Below are 21,088 nucleotides of genomic sequence, written 5' to 3' on the forward strand. Positions count from 1 at the left end.
ATTTGTTTAATTTGTTCACTCTCTGTACTGTACCTAGTGACAAATACTGGTCTGTCCTTTGTCTGTTTTACTGTATTTCTTTTAAGTGATGATATTCTATCAGTGTGCTTAGCTCTAGTATAAGCTTTTTGGAGAATCGTGTTCTTATATCCCCGTTCTACAAATCTTGACATCATTTCTATGGATTGATTTTCAAAAACCTTGTCTCGATCACAAATTCTTCTCACCCTCTGGAACTGTCCATATGGGACATTGTCTTTCAGCCAATTAGGATGGAAACTTTTAGCATGTAAAATAGTGTTTCTATCTGTAGGTTTCCTAAACACTGATGTATGTAAAGATCCTAGATCATCTTTAAAAATAGTAAGGTCAAGAAAATGAATGCACTCTCTACTGTACTCCAAAGACAGCTTAATGTTAGAGTTAATACTATTTAAAAATGTATGGAATTCGTTTAACAAACATTTTCGAGGATATTGTTTCCCAAAAGCAATTTAAGATTAATCACTTTATAAATTGTAAAACTACTTTTGTTGTCTATAGATTAGAGTGTCCTGTGTGCAAAGTGTTTTATGTTGGAAGAACGAAACGACGCTTACAAGACAGACTGGCCGAACACAAATATGCTATTCGCACAGGCAACATTAATTACCCAATGGCAAGACACTACATGGAACACCATAATAGTAATCCGTCTACTTTACAGGCCTGTGGGATTGATCACATCCCACTGACCTTGAGAAAAGGTGATAGACAGAGGCAGTTAAACCAAAAGGAGACTTTTTGGATATTTAAACTCCAAGCCACTAAATATCCAGGCCTAAATGAAGACCTGGACTTTAGTGTCTTTCTCTGATTTTATGTCTGGTTGTTGCCATCCTTTTATTTTTACACTAGATTTTGTTTACTTCTACCTGGTGACTGTGTGTGTGTTTTAGTATGTATATGTGATATTCAGTGTGTTTCAGGTATAATGTTTATGTCTCACTGTTTGGTAAGGATGACACCTGTTGGTTGTGATATACAGATACTTGTCACCTGACTAATTGATCTGCAAGGTGGAGCTTTTTGATTGGTGTTTAGATGTTAAGTACCTCCTCTTACCTGTGAGAACTGTTTGACTCCCTGATGAAGGCCATGTGCTGAAACGCGTTGGAGTTTTTTAGAAAGGTTTAATGTGACCAAGCCGCTGCAATAAAGGCTTTTTAACTTTTTCCAAATGAGAGTGCCTTGGAGTTCCTTTTGCTTTATTGAAGTAAAATATTTTGTTGGGAAAGGGACAACATATTTTTTTCTGAAAATCTGCATTTTATAATCATGAAATGAAAATGTATATACTCTACTTTGAATTTGGCCATTGCATGGTGGACATATTTTGTTTTAAAATTGTCTTAAAATTATTTGTATTTGCAGTTATTAAGTGCTGGAGCTTGACCAATATGCATTTCTAACAGCCTACAGTCTCCTCAATACAATAACGTTTAATAGAAAATCTCATATTTTATTTTGGAAATTGTGAAGCCTCAAATGGCACTATATAGTGATACTGACCCATTTTGATGTTTGCCCACAAAACAACGACTGGCTCTGCCAACTTTATCTAAATTCAGTACTTCAGACATATGTACCCTTCAGAAGCAAGTCAACAGCACATAGTGCCATCCCAAAGAGGCACGGACTGACGGAAATAGTTTCGTTTTCCATTGTGGGGCTGATAAACTTGGTAACGCAGGTGTTTAGATATACGGTACGAGATGCAAATAGCGATGGTTTAGTTTAGTTTATTAAGATCCCCATTAGCTGCTGCAAAAGCTATTCTTCCTGGGGTCTATAGACTTCAACATAAAAATATTCTTATAACATAAATCAATACATTATACAGACAAAATGGAGTGCACACATTCATACATAACAATACAACAACGTACTAAGAAATAAAACAATAAACCAATAAAACAACAGCTCTACATTATTCATTATCACAGTTACAGCTGTAGCTAGTACTATAGGGTTCATAATTATCAAAGTGTTTTCCCTCTCTTCAACCATTCTTGACAAAGAAGCAACAAATATTAATAATAACAGTTATTCTAGTGTAAATAAACAGAGTCTTAATCTTTTACGAAAAGTCATTGCAGTCATTCCCAAAATCAAAAACTGCCGAAGTGGTGTTATGGAGTTATGGAGGACGATCAGATATTGCTATTTCACTCACACGTCGCGCTTGGCTGGCCAATTACACAGAGAAACAGACAACAGACAAGTGACCGATTCTAAGTGGCCACATCACTACGCGCATTCTGGCATGGTTTGGAACGGTTAGCTAACAGAATTGCGGTGTTTTGCCCAATTTCGCCAAATTATCCCCTGCCAAATTATTACCCCCCTAGTTAAAATCTCTACCTGACTGCCTGATCCTTACCTCTCCCCCACACCTGCTCATAAACCTACCTGGGGACTGGTAATAATCTAGTGGGAGTCAGACTTGGTCCGAGAACGGTTCCTAAAAATGCAGAGCCGAGCTCAAGTGGACAAGTTCGGGAAACACTAATTCGTTAAACCTGTGCTGATAACGACGTAACTTGCGACCATAGTTTGCTAAAGATGCTTCGGGCAAACTCACCCCCATCTTCTCCAAAAGATCTCAAACAGAAAGCTTTTCGGTAGTTCTGAACAAATGAACGCACCTCGAGTTCGTTTCAGGTTTGTGGTTAGACATCTTTCTTCTGTCCTAAGGTTTATAATATACAGTTGCAGAAGCTCTTGTATTCCACCACCTCTGGTCGATCCAAAAGTCTCAGAGTTCCTCGTTGGTGTTTAAACCAGCCTTCTTAAGCTTTTGCTTTACTCAGCATTTCATCATCCGCGTTTTCCTTCCCCTCCGAGGTAGGGCTCGCTGCAGCCCAATTAGGGCTCGCTGCAGCCTGCGGTGGACATCCAACCCCGCCCACATCCACGGGTGATGTCAGAAGTCACACCCATCCCCAATACAGCCCCGCCCACGTCCGAGTGTGCCGTCAAAGCCACGCCCTCTGAAAAAATACGTGATTTGCCAATCCCTTGTACCGGGGAAACCCGGAAGTATGTCGAAGCAATTTATGGCAGTTTTGGGGATCTGTAGTTATTGTCCTTCATTTCACTAATACAGGTTTTCTTGTTTTTGTAAAGCATGCCTAGGCTAAAATGGCACAATTTAAATCTAATATATTTAATGTGTCTAAAATACGGAGCTGATTTCGTATTTGAATATGTTTTAAAATGTAATTTATTTGTGTGATGCAAAGCTGAATTTTCAGCAGTCTTAAATGTTACGTGATCCTTCAGAAATCATTCTAATTTGATGATGATGATTTATGAAAAATGAGCTTTTGTAACATTATACACTATACCATAGAAAGAAATTATAGAAATTAATGTTTATTTAGCAATGCTTTAAATTGACATTTATGTTACAAAAGATTTAAATTTCAGATAAATGCTGTTCTTCTGAACTTTCTATTCATCAAAGAAACCTTTATTTACCTTATTAATTTTTTGAGCAGCAAATTAGAATATTAGGATCATGTGACTGGAGTAATGCTAAAAGGAAAGTCACCTTTTAAATCACAGGAATAAATTACATTTTATTAGAAATATAGAAAACGGTTTCAAATAGAAAACTACGGAGCCCCTTACGTCACCTGTAGAAGAAAAATAATTTATCCGTGGGGACGGTTTTGCAATTCGTTCCCTCAGTTTATAAACCGTACTCACGAATTCTTAAACTGTTCCCTCGGTTTAACAATTCGTGCCCACGGATTAACAAACCGTGCCCACGAATTTCCAATCCGTGCGCTCAGATTTTGTAAACCGTACCCTCGGATTTTGAATCCGTTCCCACAAATTCATAATCCGTGCGCACGCTTTTGCAATCCGTTCCCACAGTTTGTAAACTGCTCTCACGGATTTGTGGCCCCGCCCCCAAATTCAAACAGGACACCTGTTTAAGTGCTGGATGCATTGTTTTGCATTTATTAAACTTTATTTCTCAGTAGGCTATATGAGACTATGCAACACTGACAAAACAGAGTTTTTAGCTTTATTTTATATTAATCACCAATAGATTAGCTGCCAAAACATCATGTGTTTTAACCTATTGGTTATTAATGTAAAATAAACGATAAAAAGAAGCCTGTTTTGTAAGTGCCGTCATGGTACCAAAATAAAAGAACAAGTGAAGAGCGCTGTTCAAACGGCTTTGTTTTATATAATAATATTTTTCAAAATATAAAATTACCTGAATTTAAAAAAAACGAGTTTTGGAGAGGAGAAGGTAAAAGGCAATACAAAATAAATAATGTACAGGTGATGTTACCATTCCTTTGCTCTCAAACTAAATGCAATGTAATAATAGGCCTTATTTAATAATAACATTAATAGTGCAGCATGTATCTAACGCTGGGTGAAAAGCTTATAATAATCACAAATCCGTGAGAGCAGTTTACAAACTGTGGGAACGGATTGCGAAAGCGTGCGCACGGATTATGAATTTGTGGGAACGGATTCAAAATCCGAGGGTACGGTTTACAAAATCTGAGCGCACGGATTGGAAATTCGTGGGCACGGTTTGTTAATCCGTGGGCATGAATTGTTAAACCGAGGGAACAGTTTAAGAATTCGTGAGTACGGTTTATAAACTGAGGGAACGAATTGCAAAACCGTCCCCACGGATTAATTATTTTTCTTCTACAGGTGACGTAAGGGGCTCCGTAGTACACAGTTATTTTAAATAGTAAAAATAATTTTAAAATTGTACTGTTTTTGCTGTACACTGGATCAAATAAATGCAAACTTGGTGAGCAGAACAGACTTCTTTAAAAAAGCAACAAAAAAATATTTGACTGGTAGTGTTTAACAAAAGATATGTTTCAACTATCATAAAGTCTGTACAATTGAACAAACAGTTGAATGATCAGATAAACAGTTCCTGATTTGCAGTACACATACATACATACATACATACATACATACATACATACATACATACATACATGGGCTACAATGAGAGATTTCTTGCTCTGATAGATTATTCACGGAACATGGCATGGACCTTCAGGCCTTGATATGAATGTGTCCATCTCCTCCAGATACTCAAAGATAACTAAAAGGACATGTCTTGCTTCATCCAATTCTCCACCCAGGTAGTCTTTGATGGCATTCTGATGATTTTTACTGTCTATTTGGAGAAAGGCAGGCCCTTTCACCTCCTCACAGAATAACTCATGGTGACTCTTTACGACCCTGGACCGCTGTCCCTTGCAAACTTCCACGTCTTCTTGGTGCTCCTGTTAAAAATAGAGAATACATACATGTTGGGGGTGTATTTGTCCAGGAAAAAAGTATTAACTCATCATTTACCTCAAAATTCCACATACAAATATAATTATTTATGAAACATTATTATTTTAACCACGATAATATCTAGAGAAATGCTCTCACCATACCTCCATGCACCACTGCATGACTTATGTGGTCCTCCAAGTGAATTGTATTGAGTCATGTTCTTTACTGGTGAAACTGCAGCAGGGACCCCTCAACCCACGAGAACTGCCCTGCATCAGGCTCGGACTGAATGCTGTAAAACATGGCAACAAACATTGACAAACATTATGCTTGTCATTAATACAGAAGAATACAAAGATAATTTGTGACATACAGAGTTATCCAGCCAGATGCAGTGAAATGATGTAGTGAATGTTGCTCAGCTGAGTTACTGTGTATGGGTACTGTACTGTGGTCAAAGATGTCATATGTATGTGAGTGTTTTCTATCTGCACATTCATTCAACATTCAAAGGGAGTTAACAGTCTGACATTTTTCTCTCTCTCTCTGTGAATGAATTATATAGATCAGTGAGCGAGACGCTTCTCTCTCCCCCTTGAACCGGGCTGGACTTTACAATATTATATGGATCTTGCTCTTTTGTTGTGTGGCTCTCCTTTTACTGTGGGAATTGTGGAGGAGGACCATCTTCCCACAGTAAGTTCCAGCTCAGAGCCACAGCATAAGATGTCTGCCAACCCAGAGGCGGTTCGCAAGATGACCGCCCCTCCAGAGTCCGCTCACAAGATGACTGCCACGCCAGAGCATGTCGCCAAGATGATCGCCACATCTGCACTTCATTAGGTCAATTCTGTCTCAAGGTGGTTGATGTCTAGCGTGGAGGACCCACCGCTGCTGTCGGCTCGAGCAGCTGGTCTCCCGTCCAGCCTTCCAGAGCCTCCGCTGGTTCCGTCCAGCCGTCCTGAGATTCCTGTCTGCCCGGTTCAGGCCACGGAGGCCATTTATGGACTGTTGAGTTTCCCACCCACCCTCCCTACTGCTCCAGTCCCGCCACCTCTGTCTCCTGACAGTCCCTCTGCTCACCCACAACCCACCTTCGATGCAGAGGACTTGCCGTGGGACTGCCAGTCTCCATCGGTGCCCTGGCTAGAGGATCCCTCACCATCGCCTCCAGCCTCAGAGTCCTGGACTCCGCCTCGGCCCTCCGACCCTGCGGCTCCACCCCGGCTCTCTACTCCCTCGTCTCCGCTGTCGGCCGTCGGTCCACCAGCTCCACCGGGCTCCATCGTCCCTCCTGCTCCGCCCCGGTCAGTCGTCGCCCCCTCTCGCCTCTGGACTCTACTCCTCCGGCTGCGCCTCGTCACTCCGTCCTACCGGCTCTGTGGACCTCCTCCCTCCCGTGGGCACAGCCTCGGTCCTCTGTCGCTCCGGCCCCGCCGCGTGCCTCTGTACCTCCATCTCCGCCGGGGTCGCCAGAGCCTTGGGTTCCGCCTTGGCCCTCCGGATCCTCTGTGTCGCCCAGGACCATCGACTCTCCGGTTCTGCCTTGGGCTCCACCGGCTCCACCTCCGTCGGTCGGCCCCATGGAGGAGCCAACCCTTCCTCCACCATGGCTTCTCCCTCCGTTGGATCCGCCTCAGTCCATAGCTCCATTACCCCTACATGGACCTGGCCCTCCATCCCTCCCCCTGTTCCGCCTCCGCTCCACCACCCTCCGGTTTCATTAGTCTGGAAGCCGCTCCTTGGGGGGGGGCTCTGTCACAAATAGAGTCGTCCTGTCATTAACACTTGCACTACACATCATGGACTTCATTCCCCACAAGCCACTGCATTCACCTGCTCCCTGTTTCTCACTGCACTGGTCACTGCTCACACCTGCAGCTCATTCACACGGACAACTTATAAGCCACTCACACACACAGCCACCTTGCGAAGTCTTATCGTTCCACATGGTCGTAATTCTGAGCGTTTCTTTCTGTGTTGGATTTCCCGTGTATGACTCTGGACTGTGTACCCCGTTATTGATTCCTGCTGCCTGCCATTGCGTCCATTGCTTGAGTATCGAACTGTTTCCCGGATTACCTACGTTGTTCCTGTTTTCTGGTGTTTACTCCTGCCTGTCGACACATCTCAATAAATGCTGCAAATGGATCCGCACGTCTCAGACCGTCCTTGTGACAATGACGATTAATGACACGTTTTTTCATTCCTTTTATTCCACCCAGCATATTTGTCAAGAAAAATGCCTGATTTAACGTTACATAATATTGCATTTCGGCTGTAGTTCGGTTACACTGTAAACAAACAACTGCTACTTTAAGAAACATATTTTAGTTCCGATTACATCCAAGATGTGAATGCATCTTAAATGTATGCAGTCAACATTACAGAAATGTTGTGAAACTACATTCATTTTCAGATTTCTACAAGTAATCTCACAACATTATTAAGAAGCATTTCAGGATGAAAAACTTAGACTTTTGATAAAATATACAAGAAGAAATCTAATAGAAATCCGAAGTATATATTTACATTATTATTTTTTTTTGTTTTTAATCAAATCACTACCCAGATATTTAAAACTTAATGAGTTTATGTTATCACCTTAGTCAATGAACATGAAATAGTTAATAGGATCATGAATAAATCAGTGAAATCAACAAAATAAAAAAGCTGTTGCCTGTACTCTGTAGTAATTATTTTTTTCTTTAAACTGCTGAGAAAGTTTCTATACACAAAAATCTGTTTTCTGCCTTAACATATTCTGATGTAGAGAGAAAAACTTCTCCAGTTTTTTTTTTTTTAATGTATTTTGCATGTGGCCTGTGCTATGGTGAAAACAACAGTATCTTCATGATGAATTTATTTAATCGGAAGGTAAAATCAAGGTCCTTACCCTTTGATAATTGTCACTGAACTCTTCTGGAAACCTTTGATCGCTCAGATCTGGCCATGACTGTCATGAAATACTACTGACCTTCACTCTTTTGCAACCAGTAGATATTTTCCAGATCATCTCAAACCATACGAGTCCAAGGGGAAAATGTCTGTTTTTTCATAATTCTTCTTATTTTCTATGGATTTTTTTTAAATTAATTTATTTATCAAGTAAAGCACCTTGTCTCATTAACATAAATGCAAGCTCTTTTTGCACTACGTCAGAACACAAATTGATGATTTTTACACAAATTTTCTTTTTAATCTTTTTATTCCACCCAACATTTACAGTATATTTGTCAAGAAATGCCTGATGGCTGAACTTGAGCAGCAATATTCCCAGCAAGAACAAAATGTTTTCACATTATACAATACTGCATTTTGGTTACAACATTGTTGTAAACATTATGAAACATTATGTTTTAGTTGCAATTACATCTAAGATGTAAATACATCTTAATGTTGTGCAGCCAACATTACAAAAATGTTGTGAAATTACATTCATGTTTGGATTTGTACAGGAAACCTCACAACATTATTATAATGGAGTTTGATGAAAACAAAATGAGACTGAGTTTTTTTTTTAATTTAAAAAATACTAGAAGAAATCACGTAGAAATCTGAACGTTATTTCATAAAATCCATTTCATGTTTTATATATCAATTGAATCATTCAGTTATGAATAAAATATAATCTTTAAAGCACAGGTTGTTGCATGTCAGGAGTAATCGTTGTTAAAAAAGGACTTGATTAAAAACTGTTTCTGTTTCTATACACCAAAATCTCAAACTGTTCTCTGGCTTAACATGTCCATGTTTTCCAGAGAGAAAAACGTCTGAAGATCTTCTTTTATATCTTTTGCATGTGGCCTGTCGTCTGGTGAATATGACAGCATCTTCATGATGAATGTACTCTGAAAAAGACGCAAAACAAAATTATACTTGGTCCAGTCACTATTTCTTTGTTTATAAATATTGTATAATATTTATTTCTCACTTCAGCTGAATATTCGTCACTGAACCCTTCTGGAAACCTTTGATTTCTCAGATCTTGCCACAGCTGCAATAGCAAAAAAATGAATGTATGAATAAATAAATGAAATTAATTAAAGATATATTTCTTGCAAATATCTGTAAAGACTACTGGTGACTGTCATCAAATACTGACCTTTACTCTCTCCATACCAGTAGATATTTTCCAGAGCATCTCAAACCATATGAGTCCAAGGGGGAAAATGTCCGTTTTTTCATCATAATTCTCCTTATTTTCCTAAAATAAACAATTATATTTGTCTTATTAGTATTCATTCATGAATTAAAAAATAAAAAGTGAGAACACATGTCAATAAAAATGCATTACCTGTTCAGGACTCCTATATGGTGGTGTTCCTCTTCTCTTTGATCTCTTTATAGGGTCACCATTTGGATCGGTCTGAGCCGCCACCAGCCCAAAGTCTCCGATCTTCACTTTGCCATTAGCACTGAACAGTATGTTATCAGGCTAAAAGAAGAGTACCGGTACGCATGAATTAAATGCTTGTTTGAATGCTTATAAAACGCAGCAAATAAAATGAAATACCTTCAAGTCTCTGTGGATGAGCTTGTTTGCATGAATGAATTCCACTCCAGTGATAATTTCATACAATATTTTATGGATTTCAACTATGGTTCTCTGTTTTTCCACACAATTTTTCGCCTTTATCCAATTGGTCAGTGTTCCTCCCTCACAGAACTCCATTTGAATAAACAAGTAAGTCCTGCTGCTGAAATAAAAGAGAAAAAAAGAGGCATGTCACCTGGGTCAATATTAAACATTGCATTGCTCAGTAATCGTATAATACTTTTAATATCATCAATTTCTGTTCCTCTAAAGGTTTGCGTATAATGTTAGTTGATATTTCTTGCACAAGATCATATTTTTTATTTCAAATTACTGTTATATCCAGCTGTTTATCTGGTCCTTCAAATAAGGTTACTTTGTAACCAAATCATTTGCATTTTTATAACGTTTGCATTATATTTGAGATTTAACGGTTTATTCATCATGCAATATATTTAACTTTCAACACGTCTTTATTTACACTGCCGAAATTTACAAATAAATAATTTCCATGATCATTAAATAAATACAGCTTTTTGCTGCCGTGCCTCTTTGAATGTGAAATGACTAACAGCATTTACTCGGGGTTTGCTATTTGGCTTCATATTGTTTTAACTGCTCCATCCTTCAGTCTGTTTCATCACATTATGACAGACTCATAATTCAGATTCAATGTGCAACTCAAAACTATTCAGATCAGACTGAAATGCACAGGGATTTTTTTTTCTAACACTATTCTTCAGAGGGAAATGCAGAGTAGCAGTTTGGTTTGAAAAGATGGACTTTTTTAAAAGTTACAGTAAAATGAAATCTGTTATTTCAAAAGAGCAAAGAAAATTTGATTCCTCATTATATGAGCCCTTTAAATAACGAAGCTGTTGTGTCATACATTTTAATCAAACAAATAAACTCAAAGATTTGAAAAGTCTAAACTGTTATTTTTGCTGTTTCCTGAGGGCACAAGCAGATGCTCTTTTCCAAAGAGACAAAGTACATTAGAGCTATTTTAATAGTGGATGTATCTTCAAGGAATCAAACCCCTGGCCAGTTGACACACTGTAACTAGTTTACCCTAAACAGGCAAATATAGGTGTAAAATAGACAACAGGCTCATAAGAAGAATGCTGGGCATACTCTGGCTTGGCCAGACGTTCCATTTCTGATGTGGTATTATCATCTTCATCTTCATCATCACCCCCCTCAGAGCCTGATCTATCAAAGGTCACCACATCTGATGAAGAACCTGGTTTGCTGAACATAAAACACACAAACGTCACTGTTGAGAATCAGTTTATGTTTTCTAAATTTTTTTTGAAAAAGTGCTGGAGAGTCGCTTACTTGGACAGTTGGTTTTTTTCTTGGTTTGACGTCCAGTCGTCAGAACCTGGCCAGCAGGTAATATAACGCACTATGTTTGGGTGATCTAGTCGGGCCAATGCCTTCACCTCCTCTGTCCTGTTTTAAATCAGTGAATGAATAAAAAAAAAAAAAAGGATAAGTAAATAAGTAAAAAAGATGATTGATGACTTTGACCTTTTGACCTTTCCCCCTCCCCCCGCCCCTTTCCCACGGTGCCCGCCCACGTGGAGCATGACCTCGTGTTTGATCTTGCGGTGACCTCGTGAACTTTACTGACCTTGTTTGATGCATACCCCAGGTGCGGGATTAACTTCTGACGGGTTTATGGGTAGTTGCGACGATTTACGACATGCTTACCAGGTGCAGGATTGACTTCTGACAGGTTTATGGGTTGTTGCGTGACCATCCGGTGTTGGATGTCAGTTGCAAATGTAAGAGCGATGACAACAAATCAAGAGAAGTTGCGGATACTGCTTGACTGTATGCATTATGAGGCCTTTCTTACATGATGTGTAACTGGTTTTATTGAATTTAGGTTGACTCTATTACTCTACTCTAAATTGACTATAAACAGTTGAAACAAGCTCAGCTGATACAATTAGAAAAAGCTATATATATTGTGGCGGGAGGGGCACACGACAGACACAGTGGGTGTGGCGTCAGGCCTCGGAGAGGCTTTTATTAAACAGAAAATAAGGGAAAGTGAGTCCATAAAGTAAAACAGTGTCCAAAATAAAAGGGGGATCTGGTGTCCTCGGGTGCTGAGACGCCGTGACGGAAGGGAAAGTGTTCAGAGGGGAAGGGTCCAGGAGAGGGGCGGAGTCCGGCGGCCGCGGGCGCTTTCCATGCTAGCGCCGGGGTGCTAGGGCGGCGGCATCTCCGGCAGGCTCATCCCTCTCGAGCTGTCCGGCGCTGGGGTGGCGACTTCTGGCGGCTTAGCCGGAACCGCGGGTCCGGCGGCTCTCCAAACTCTTGTGGCGCGGGATTCCCTCTTCACCCCCTCCTGGACCCGCGAGGACACCAGCGTGCATGCACGGGGGATAGAGACCGGTCTCCCGAGGAGAGGCGCGCTCGGGATTTAAACAGCGGCGGTGATGAGGCTTCATTTACATCAGGTGTCCCCATCACACGCCGCCAGCCCGAGCCGATTACACGCCCCTCCTCTCCCCTACACACCCACTCCCGTCGGGAGCCTGGAGAAGGGCGGCGAATAAGGGACGGGGTGGTGATGAAAATTAGGGGGGTGGGCAGACGCCTCGCCACATCCCCCCCCCCAAGCGACATCCCCGTCCTAAGGTCGCCGCCCACGCAGGAGTGCTACCTTCCTCATCCAGGCTCCAGCGGTCGGAGTGGGCGGGGATTCCTCTCCAAGGCAACGCTCCCTCTCGCCGCGTACCGGAACAGGGACAGAAAAACCGGTATTAGTCGACAGCCTCAACCAACCGCAGGATAAGTGACTAACTGAAACATCACTTACCCTTCTTGCGGCTGGGAGGCCGTCTCCGTCGTTCCTCCGTCCCTGTCCGGGTTTTCACGAACTTTTGCGAGCGAGAGGGGATGACGTCATCAGGTGTTGCCCACTGCGCTGTCTAAGCCCCGCCTTGCCCGCATTCTCCACCACTGTGGCGGGAGGGGCACACGACAGACACAGTGGGTGTGGCGTCAGGCCTCGGAGAGGCTTTTATTAAACAGAAAATAAGGGAAAGTGAGTCCATAAAGTAAAACAGTGTCCAAAATAAAAGGGGGATCTGGTGTCCTCGGGTGCTGAGACGCCGTGACGGAAGGGAAAGTGTTCAGAGGGGAAGGGTCCAGGAGAGGGGCGGAGTCCGGCGGCCGCGGGCGCTTTCCATGCTAGCGCCGGGGTGCTAGGGCGGCGGCATCTCCGGCAGGCTCATCCCTCTCGAGCTGTCCGGCGCTGGGGTGGCGACTTCTGGCGGCTTAGCCGGAACCGCGGGTCCGGCGGCTCTCCAAACTCTTGTGGCGCGGGATTCCCTCTTCACCCCCTCCTGGACCCGCGAGGACACCAGCGTGCATGCACGGGGGATAGAGACCGGTCTCCCGAGGAGAGGCGCGCTCGGGATTTAAACAGCGGCGGTGATGAGGCTTCATTTACATCAGGTGTCCCCATCACACGCCGCCAGCCCGAGCCGATTACACGCCCCTCCTCTCCCCTACACACCCACTCCCGTCGGGAGCCTGGAGAAGGGCGGCGAATAAGGGACGGGGTGGTGATGAAAATTAGGGGGGCGGGCAGACGCCTCGCCACAATATATATATATATATATATATATATATATATATAAAATATGTTGAAGGATTAACATATCTCACCCGGTTCCCCTGCGTTGGAACCTCAGAGTAAAATTTTAAATGTAGGTTTGTTAAGAAGTAGGAATAATCTGGCTTAGTAGCATTCAAAACATTGTGTCTAACTTACTCGGTAGCATGATTGCCGTTTTATCATGTACAGTATTGATCGCACATTTTTCAGACTGATAAAAGTAAAAGTACCAGCATATTAGGTGCAAAATTTGAATGTAAGTATGTGTGTTAAGTAATTGAATAAACTAATTAAAACAGTGTATAATAGTGTTGTGTTTTGCGATCACTGTCAAGTGTTCATGAGACGGGCTGTGGAGATTTCTCCTTACATTGGGAGTCTCGTGTGTGTCAGAATGATTTTTCATTTAGCTTTTTCAGAGCAACTCTATATTCTCAAGAGAGTCACTGACCCCCAGAAAACACTCCGCACATGTGTTGTGTGATTCACGCGTAAAGTCAGTGAGAATTCAAAGAATGCATGTCTGCGTAACATGAGATGTATTTGGTGGTGTCTTTTCTCAAATGTAGTAACTGTTTTATCACTTCAATAAACTTAAAAAAAAAATTGAATGTGATATAATGATTTGTTTTGATTTTGTTTGTTACTATGTATGATCACCTAGAAGTATTGTAAAGGTTTATTTTTTATAAACATGAAGATCATCTTTAAAAAAGTGAATTATGTGTTTTATAAGTTCCATAAACTTAAATGTTGAATACATGTTTAAGATGAACAATGAATGATTTGTTTTGCTGTAGTAACATATTTGTTACTTTGTTACTTTGATGCCATGTATAATCATAGATATATTACCATCTTTTTTAACCCTCTGGGGTCTGAGGGGGTTTGCAGCCGCTGCTGATGTTTTGTCCTACCCTGACATTTGTGTGTTTCCAGTACCTTAAAACATATTTATGGTTATGATTTGGGGTGTAACGGTACGTTAAAATCGTATTCGGTTCGGTACAGTGTCTTGGAGAGCTCGGTTCGGTTCATTTTCGGTACAAAAAAATAAGAACTTACAAAATCTTTATTTTGAAAAGCTGCCGATACACAATAGAATTCTTGCATGAAATAAATAAAAGCGACACATTTGGGTGATATTTTACATAATATTTTTTTAAGGCTCTGAAATGAAGCGGTTGCAATAAATGTTGTTATTATTATACAAATTAGAGTGTTTATGAATGGTTATGGCGATTCATGTTACATTTGCATATTGTATTTTATGAATGAAAGTAAAACTGGCGAGGTGAATCTCGGTCTTGTTTTATTTAATGTTATCACAGGATAGTTAAATATAGGCTGTGTGTGGGGGGAAAAAAAACTGCGAGAAATAACACAAAAATCTGTTAATGTGTTAATGGTCTAAACATATACATTTGGACTATATTTTTTTTAGATACATATAAAATACATATAAACGTATGTATTTAAATTTGAAAGTAAAATAAATTACAATATTTATTTATGTTAAATCATAATCTGCGTGACGCTGCCGTTAATTTGCTTTGATGACGTTCCAGGGCATTCCAAATGAGCGATTATTGTCAGCGAAGGCCAGCGAAGGGAGCAGTGAACACTGCGTAGGGACCCTGTCGATCGGAACGCACCTTAACTGTGCGTGTGTTACTGTGCGTCACTCAATAGCGTCCGGGCGGAAACTCGCCTAGGAACATTGTTCCGCTGCGCTTAATATCACGCTAATAATAAATAAAAAAAAAAAAATGTAAAAAAATTTTAAAAAAATTAAAAAACGGTACGCAAGTGGACCGAACCGAACAGGCCGTACCGTTTTATTTTGCATGTATGTTTGTGTTTTAGTCTGCATGATTGTGTTTTGTGTTTTGAGTTTGCATCATGTGTTTGCTTTTTAGTTTGCATGTTTGTTTGTGTTTTGTGTTTTGTCATGTTTTTGCATGATTGTGTTTTGCGTTTGAGTTTGCATCATGTGTTTGCTTTTTGTGTTTTATTTTTCATGTTTGTTTGTGTGAGTGTTTGTACTTGAGTCACTTTTTAGGTTGAAATGTTTATAGGACTTATCAGATCCCAAATTTTCTAATAATTTGGATTTACATTGATATAACAACCTAAATGTGATTTATGATGAAATGTCTTGAGTCCTACTATAATAATTTAAATGACTTACAATATTTTATTACAAATGGAAGTATGTTGAACTTTTTGTGAATTTTATAAAAATATACTAAATAATATTTATTAAAACATATAGAAATAGAGAAAGTTTACTGTGATTGGATAGGTTAAGGGTTTGATACAATATCAAAATGGCATGTCCAGACATGTCCAGGCAACTTTATAAAAATATAGTAAATAATGTTTATTAAAAAATACAGAAAGTTTACTGTGATTGGGTAGGTTAAGGGTTTGATACAATATCAAAATGGCATGTCCAGGCATAATCCATATGGTTTGGTCTGTTTAAATACATTTTTCCCTTTACTTATTTTGACATTGCTGGCTACCTAAAAACTAGTGTAAATGTTTTGCTTTGTTTTATATCATGTGTGATCACATCGTTTATATTCATTTCTTTTTTATAGAAGAGAATACGACTTGAAGGACTGAACATGTGTGTTTGTGTACATGATTGAGTTACACTGTTGGGCTCAAGTGTTATCATTTATATTTTTAAAACATTAAAGACTTTGTTGATATACTTCATCGTGCGGTTATGGATAAAATAAAAGACTTTGTGTTTGATGTGAAATAAATTATGGTTAAGCTAAAATATAAGCATAAGCCATGAGGAATAAGTTGCGTTATGTTTATTTAAAGTAACTATGAAATAAATGTATTACATTTAAAATGTTTGCAAACCCTCTCTTTCACACAGTAATCCAGTCCGCAGATTTCTTCAAACAGATATTACCCCCTAGACTGGAAAAGGCGAGGGAGATTTATTAAAACAGATGTATAGCGTGAGAATGTGGCTAGAACTCCCCTGCAAAAATGGTATACAGACTAGCCCGCTCAAACTAAGATGCACTCGTAACTGCTGTGTCTATTTGACTCCTATTTTTTTTATATCAACTAGTATATTGTTGAAAAAGCATTTTATATACATCCATTACATGTACAGATACTTTTACATATAAGATGTTCAAATGATCTGTTGTGCAATGCCAGCTCAAAAAGCCCACGTGCAGGCTGGGGATGAGCGAATGAGAGCAAAGAGGGCCACAGACACACGCACGGTCACGCACAGTTGCTGTATTTCCTCCACCCCTGATGATATCCGACACCGGACGGACACGCAAACAGGCCATACTTCTCTACCCTGATGACATCCAACACCGGACGGTCACGCAAACAGGCCATATTTCTCTACCCTGATGACACCCAGCACCGGATGGTCACGCAAAAACCCCATAAACCCGTCAGAAGTTAATCCCGCACCTGGTATACCCAGTCGTAAATTTGCTGCAACAACCATAAACCTGTCAGAAGTTCATCCCGCACCTGGTAAACCCAGACATAAATCCTCTCAACACCCCATAAACCTGTCATCCGTTGACGTCGCACCTGGTCAATCCATCAAACAAGGTCAGTAAAGTTCACGAGGTCACCGCAAGATCAAACACGAGGTCATGCTCTACGTGGGTGGGCACCGTGGGAAAGGGGCGGGGGGAGGGGGAAAGGTCAAAAGGTCAAAGTCATCAATCATCTTTTGACAGAAGGTATAGCCCTTCTCACTACTTAAAGGGATGGTTCGGAGTAGAATTGACTTCATTGCTATGCACTCCGATGCCCATGTAAATACCCCATCCGAAGTTTTTTTTACCTTAGTCGAACATTTATGGAGATATTAGAGTTTTTCGAATTGCTTGTTACAGGAGTGAATGGTACATGTGATGTATCTCGTAAATTGCACCACTAAACGTGCAAGTAATCTTACCAAACTTGTACAGTAGTGTAAATAGGTTATGTACTCACAAAACGCTGCATCGGAACATTTGTAAGTCCACCATGAGTGTTTTAAAAACACGTTTTACCCGAGAACTACTAGTCTCAGAAACTACAAGTCGACATCACTTCCCTGGTTTGAAAAAAAGCATGTAAAAGTCCTCCTACTACATCTGTGTGCATGTCAACTTGTAGGAGGACTTTTACGTGCTTTTTTCAAACCAGGGAAGTGACGTCGACGTGTCGCCATTTGTAGTTTCTGAGACTAGTAGTTCTCGGGTAAAACGTGTTTTTAAAACACTCATGGTGGACTTACAAATGTTCTGATGCAGCGTTTTGTGAGTACATAACCTATTTACACTACTGTACAAGTTTGGTAAGATTACTTGCACGTTTAGTGGTGCAATTTACGGGATACATCACATGTACCATTCACTCCTGTAACAAGCAATTCGAAAAACTCTAATATCTCCATAAATGTTTGACTAAGGTAAAAAAAAACTTCGGATGGGGTTTTTAGATTCGGAGTGCATAGCAATGAAGTCAATTCTACTCCGAACCATCCCTTTAAATACTTAAATGAATAATAAAAAAATGGTAAAAAAATAAAGATAAGGAAATAAATGGATGATTAAATAAATAAATAATGAAAATAAATGCATAAACAGTTAATTACATTATTATTCTGTTTTCTTTTTCTGTTTCTTTTTAAAATTAGATTTGACCTTACAACTTGTATAAACTTACCCGTCTAAGATGACCCTCTTTACAGCGTAGTCGTTGCCATCATATTTATGTTTTACTTTATAAACGCAGCCAAAGCTTCCTTGACCAAGCTTTTCGATCACAACAAAACTTTGAGACAACCTGTAGATGATAACACACATGTCAAAAAGCAATCAAATCATTATGCATTATCCTATAAACAAAACATTCATTTAAAACATGTCTCTTTCTTAATTAATTAAACAAGACACAAAACTGTCAGGTCCAGAATGCTTACCCTGAAACTGAGTCCAGTCCATGATCACTGGGACACGAACTGGAACTAATCAACAACAATTTATATTTATAAATGCCATCTTAAACACTGGCACAATAAATTCGAAGTTACTATAAATCACAGCTCTAAGTATTTTAAATAAAACACACAACACAAACCTATCTTGGCTGAAACTATCATCGCTAAGTCTCCACAATTTGCTTGTGCTACATTTCTTGACTTTCCCCTTCGTCTCCATAATGTACAGCTGTCTGTTGATGGTTTGTCTTGTCTGTCCCAGATCTTTGGCGATCTCATGGGCTTTTAAACCTCCTGATTTCAGCAGATCCTCCAAATCTTTCTCAGTTGTTTCTGTCGTCGTCTGAGACTTTTTCTCTGGTTTGGGGGTCAGTTTGAGCTCATCCTTCTTCTCCATTAATTCCCATATAGGAGGCACTTCGTTCGTTTTGAACACCTTATTTGATTTCTCTAGGCTGTACAGATGTTTGTTCACGGTGCGTTTATCTAGTCCGAATTTTTTAGCAATGTCCAACGCCCTGCGTTTGCCATTTCTCAAGAAGTCATAGATCTTTCTCTCCATTTCAGTGTCGGCAGACATTTTGCTTCAGTCCGAAAGGTTTTTAATAGAGTTCAGATGCTGTCGGATCGTTGTCTTCTACCTTCTCTGTCGGTCTAGAGACCAAAAGTCTCAGAGTTCCGCGTCGGTATTTAAACCAGCGTTCTTTAGCTTTCTGTTTCGATTCATTCTCGCTTTCCTCAGCTGTCTCTGGACTTCCAGACCCGCCCAGCTCTAGGTTTCGAATCGTCATCTTCATAAACTTATTACGTACACAACACACCGTTACAGAAAAAAATAAAAAAATAAATAAATACATTGTAGCAGACATCCATAGCATTATGATACAAAGTAGAAACAATTAAAAGACGGTTTCTTAGGGAAATAATAATTGTAAAAAATGTTTCGGATACATTTAATTTAACACGCCATCACAAAATTGTATTACACTGTAAATAATTACTTTTTAAAGTTATTAATGAAACAAATATTTTAGTACGTTCTACAAGAAAACAGGCTACTATTCAGTCTTTCTACTTCTTTCAGCCATAATTAAATGTTACTTTTTGAGTTTTAACATTAATATTATAAAAATGACCATTTTAACTTTTTTCCCCTCTCTTTTTCAGCATTCTCACGTTCTGGAATAAACTAATCATGTCTTAGACCTTTTTTTGACATTTTTTTAGATGTGTTTGTGACAAAAAGAAAAGTCCTTTTAAAGGTTCTTTACAGTAATGTCACAGAAGAACCATTTTTGGTTCAGTCAAAAGGTTCTTTAAAGAGCCATCTCTTTCTTACATTTGTATAATCTGAAGAACCTTCTTTCACCACAAAGAACCTTTAGTAAAAAATAAATAAATCTTCAGATGTTAAAGGTTCTTTATGGAACCATTTAAACAAAAAGGTTCTTCTATGGCATCATGAAACACCTTGAAAGAGTTTACACTGCAAAAAAATACTTTTCTTACTTACACTTTTTGTCTGGTTTCCAACCAAAATATCTACAAATTCTTAAATCAAGAAGGATTTTCTAGACAAGTAAAAATTATTTTATTGTTTTCCGAAAAAAACAAGTCAAAATGAAGTGAGTTTTTGCTTAGAACAAGCTAAATAATTTGCCAAAGGGGTAAGCAAAAAAAAAAATCTTATTACAAACAGAAAACAAGAATATTTTTCTTACCCCATTGGAAGATTATTTTGTTTATTTCAAGCAAAAATGCACTTGTTTTTTCTCAAAACAAGACAATAAAAAGACAACAAATCTAGAAAATCCTTCTTGATTTAAGAATTTGTAGATATTTTGGCAGGAAACAAGACAAAAAATCTTAGAAAAGCCTTTTTTGCAGTGCATATGCAACTATTACAGAAGGTTAAAACGCTCACTGATGCTTCAGAAGGAATAAACATTCATTAAGTGCCTGGGGTGAAAACTTTTGAACAGAATGGAGGTGTGTACATTTTTCTTTTTTCAATTTCTTACTGCCCTTTCAAGGAAAAATTTACCCTGGTCTACAAATACAGAAAGATTTTACTAAGCATTATTGAGCGTTTGAACCTTCTGTAATAGTTGCATATGAGTCCCTCAGTTGTCCTCAGTGTGAAAAGATGGATCTCAAAATCATACAGTCATTGTTGGAAATGCACAAAAATGCTGAAAAACCAAAGAATTTGTGAAACCTGAAGGATTTTTCCGAAAAACAGCGGGGAGTTTAACTGTTCAGGACAAACAAGGAACTCATGAATAATTATCACTAAACAAAAAACAAACATCATCAATTATCAGGTAACAACACAGTATTAAGAATCAAGTGTATGTAAACTTTTGAACAGGGTCATTTTTATAAATTCAACTATTTTATCTTGTGGACTTATAACTTCTTCAATGTGAAATATCTTATTCAGGTCAGTACTAATTAAAAAAATAACATGCATTTTGTATGATCCCTCTTATTTTGGTAAAATAATTAACATTTTGTAGATTCTGAAAAGGGGGTGTAAACTTTTGACCTCAACTGTATGTATATGTATGTATATATATATATATATATATATATATAT

General features: G+C 39.2%; 2 protein-coding genes across 2 annotated transcripts in view; both read right to left on the reverse strand.

The window, feature by feature from the left end:
* The window catches only part of LOC141325819 (interferon-induced, double-stranded RNA-activated protein kinase-like), a 14,859-nt gene extending 9,358 nt beyond the window's left edge, over positions 1-5,501 (reverse strand). Inside the window, 2 exon segments of the mRNA XM_073834548.1 lie at positions 5,098-5,324; positions 5,484-5,501. Of these exon segments, the coding sequence (XP_073690649.1) occupies positions 5,098-5,324; positions 5,484-5,501 (245 nt within the window).
* A 3,543-nt stretch (positions 5,502-9,044) lies between these two features.
* On the reverse strand, positions 9,045-19,203 carry LOC141325820 (interferon-induced, double-stranded RNA-activated protein kinase-like). The gene is made up of 10 exons (XM_073834549.1): positions 18,630-19,203; positions 18,472-18,498; positions 18,216-18,335; positions 11,198-11,314; positions 10,994-11,110; positions 9,839-10,022; positions 9,620-9,760; positions 9,428-9,529; positions 9,257-9,319; positions 9,045-9,173 (listed from the first exon to the last, which is right to left on the reverse strand). The coding sequence occupies exons 1-10, from the start codon at positions 19,067-19,069 to the stop codon at positions 9,045-9,047; spliced, it is 1,440 nt and encodes a 479-aa protein (XP_073690650.1). The 5' UTR covers positions 19,070-19,203.
* Positions 19,204-21,088: the final 1,885 nt, after the last annotated feature.

This window comes from Garra rufa, chromosome 2 (genome assembly GCF_049309525.1).
Source record: "Garra rufa chromosome 2, GarRuf1.0, whole genome shotgun sequence".
In the NCBI taxonomy this organism is placed as follows: domain Eukaryota; kingdom Metazoa; phylum Chordata; class Actinopteri; order Cypriniformes; family Cyprinidae; genus Garra; species Garra rufa.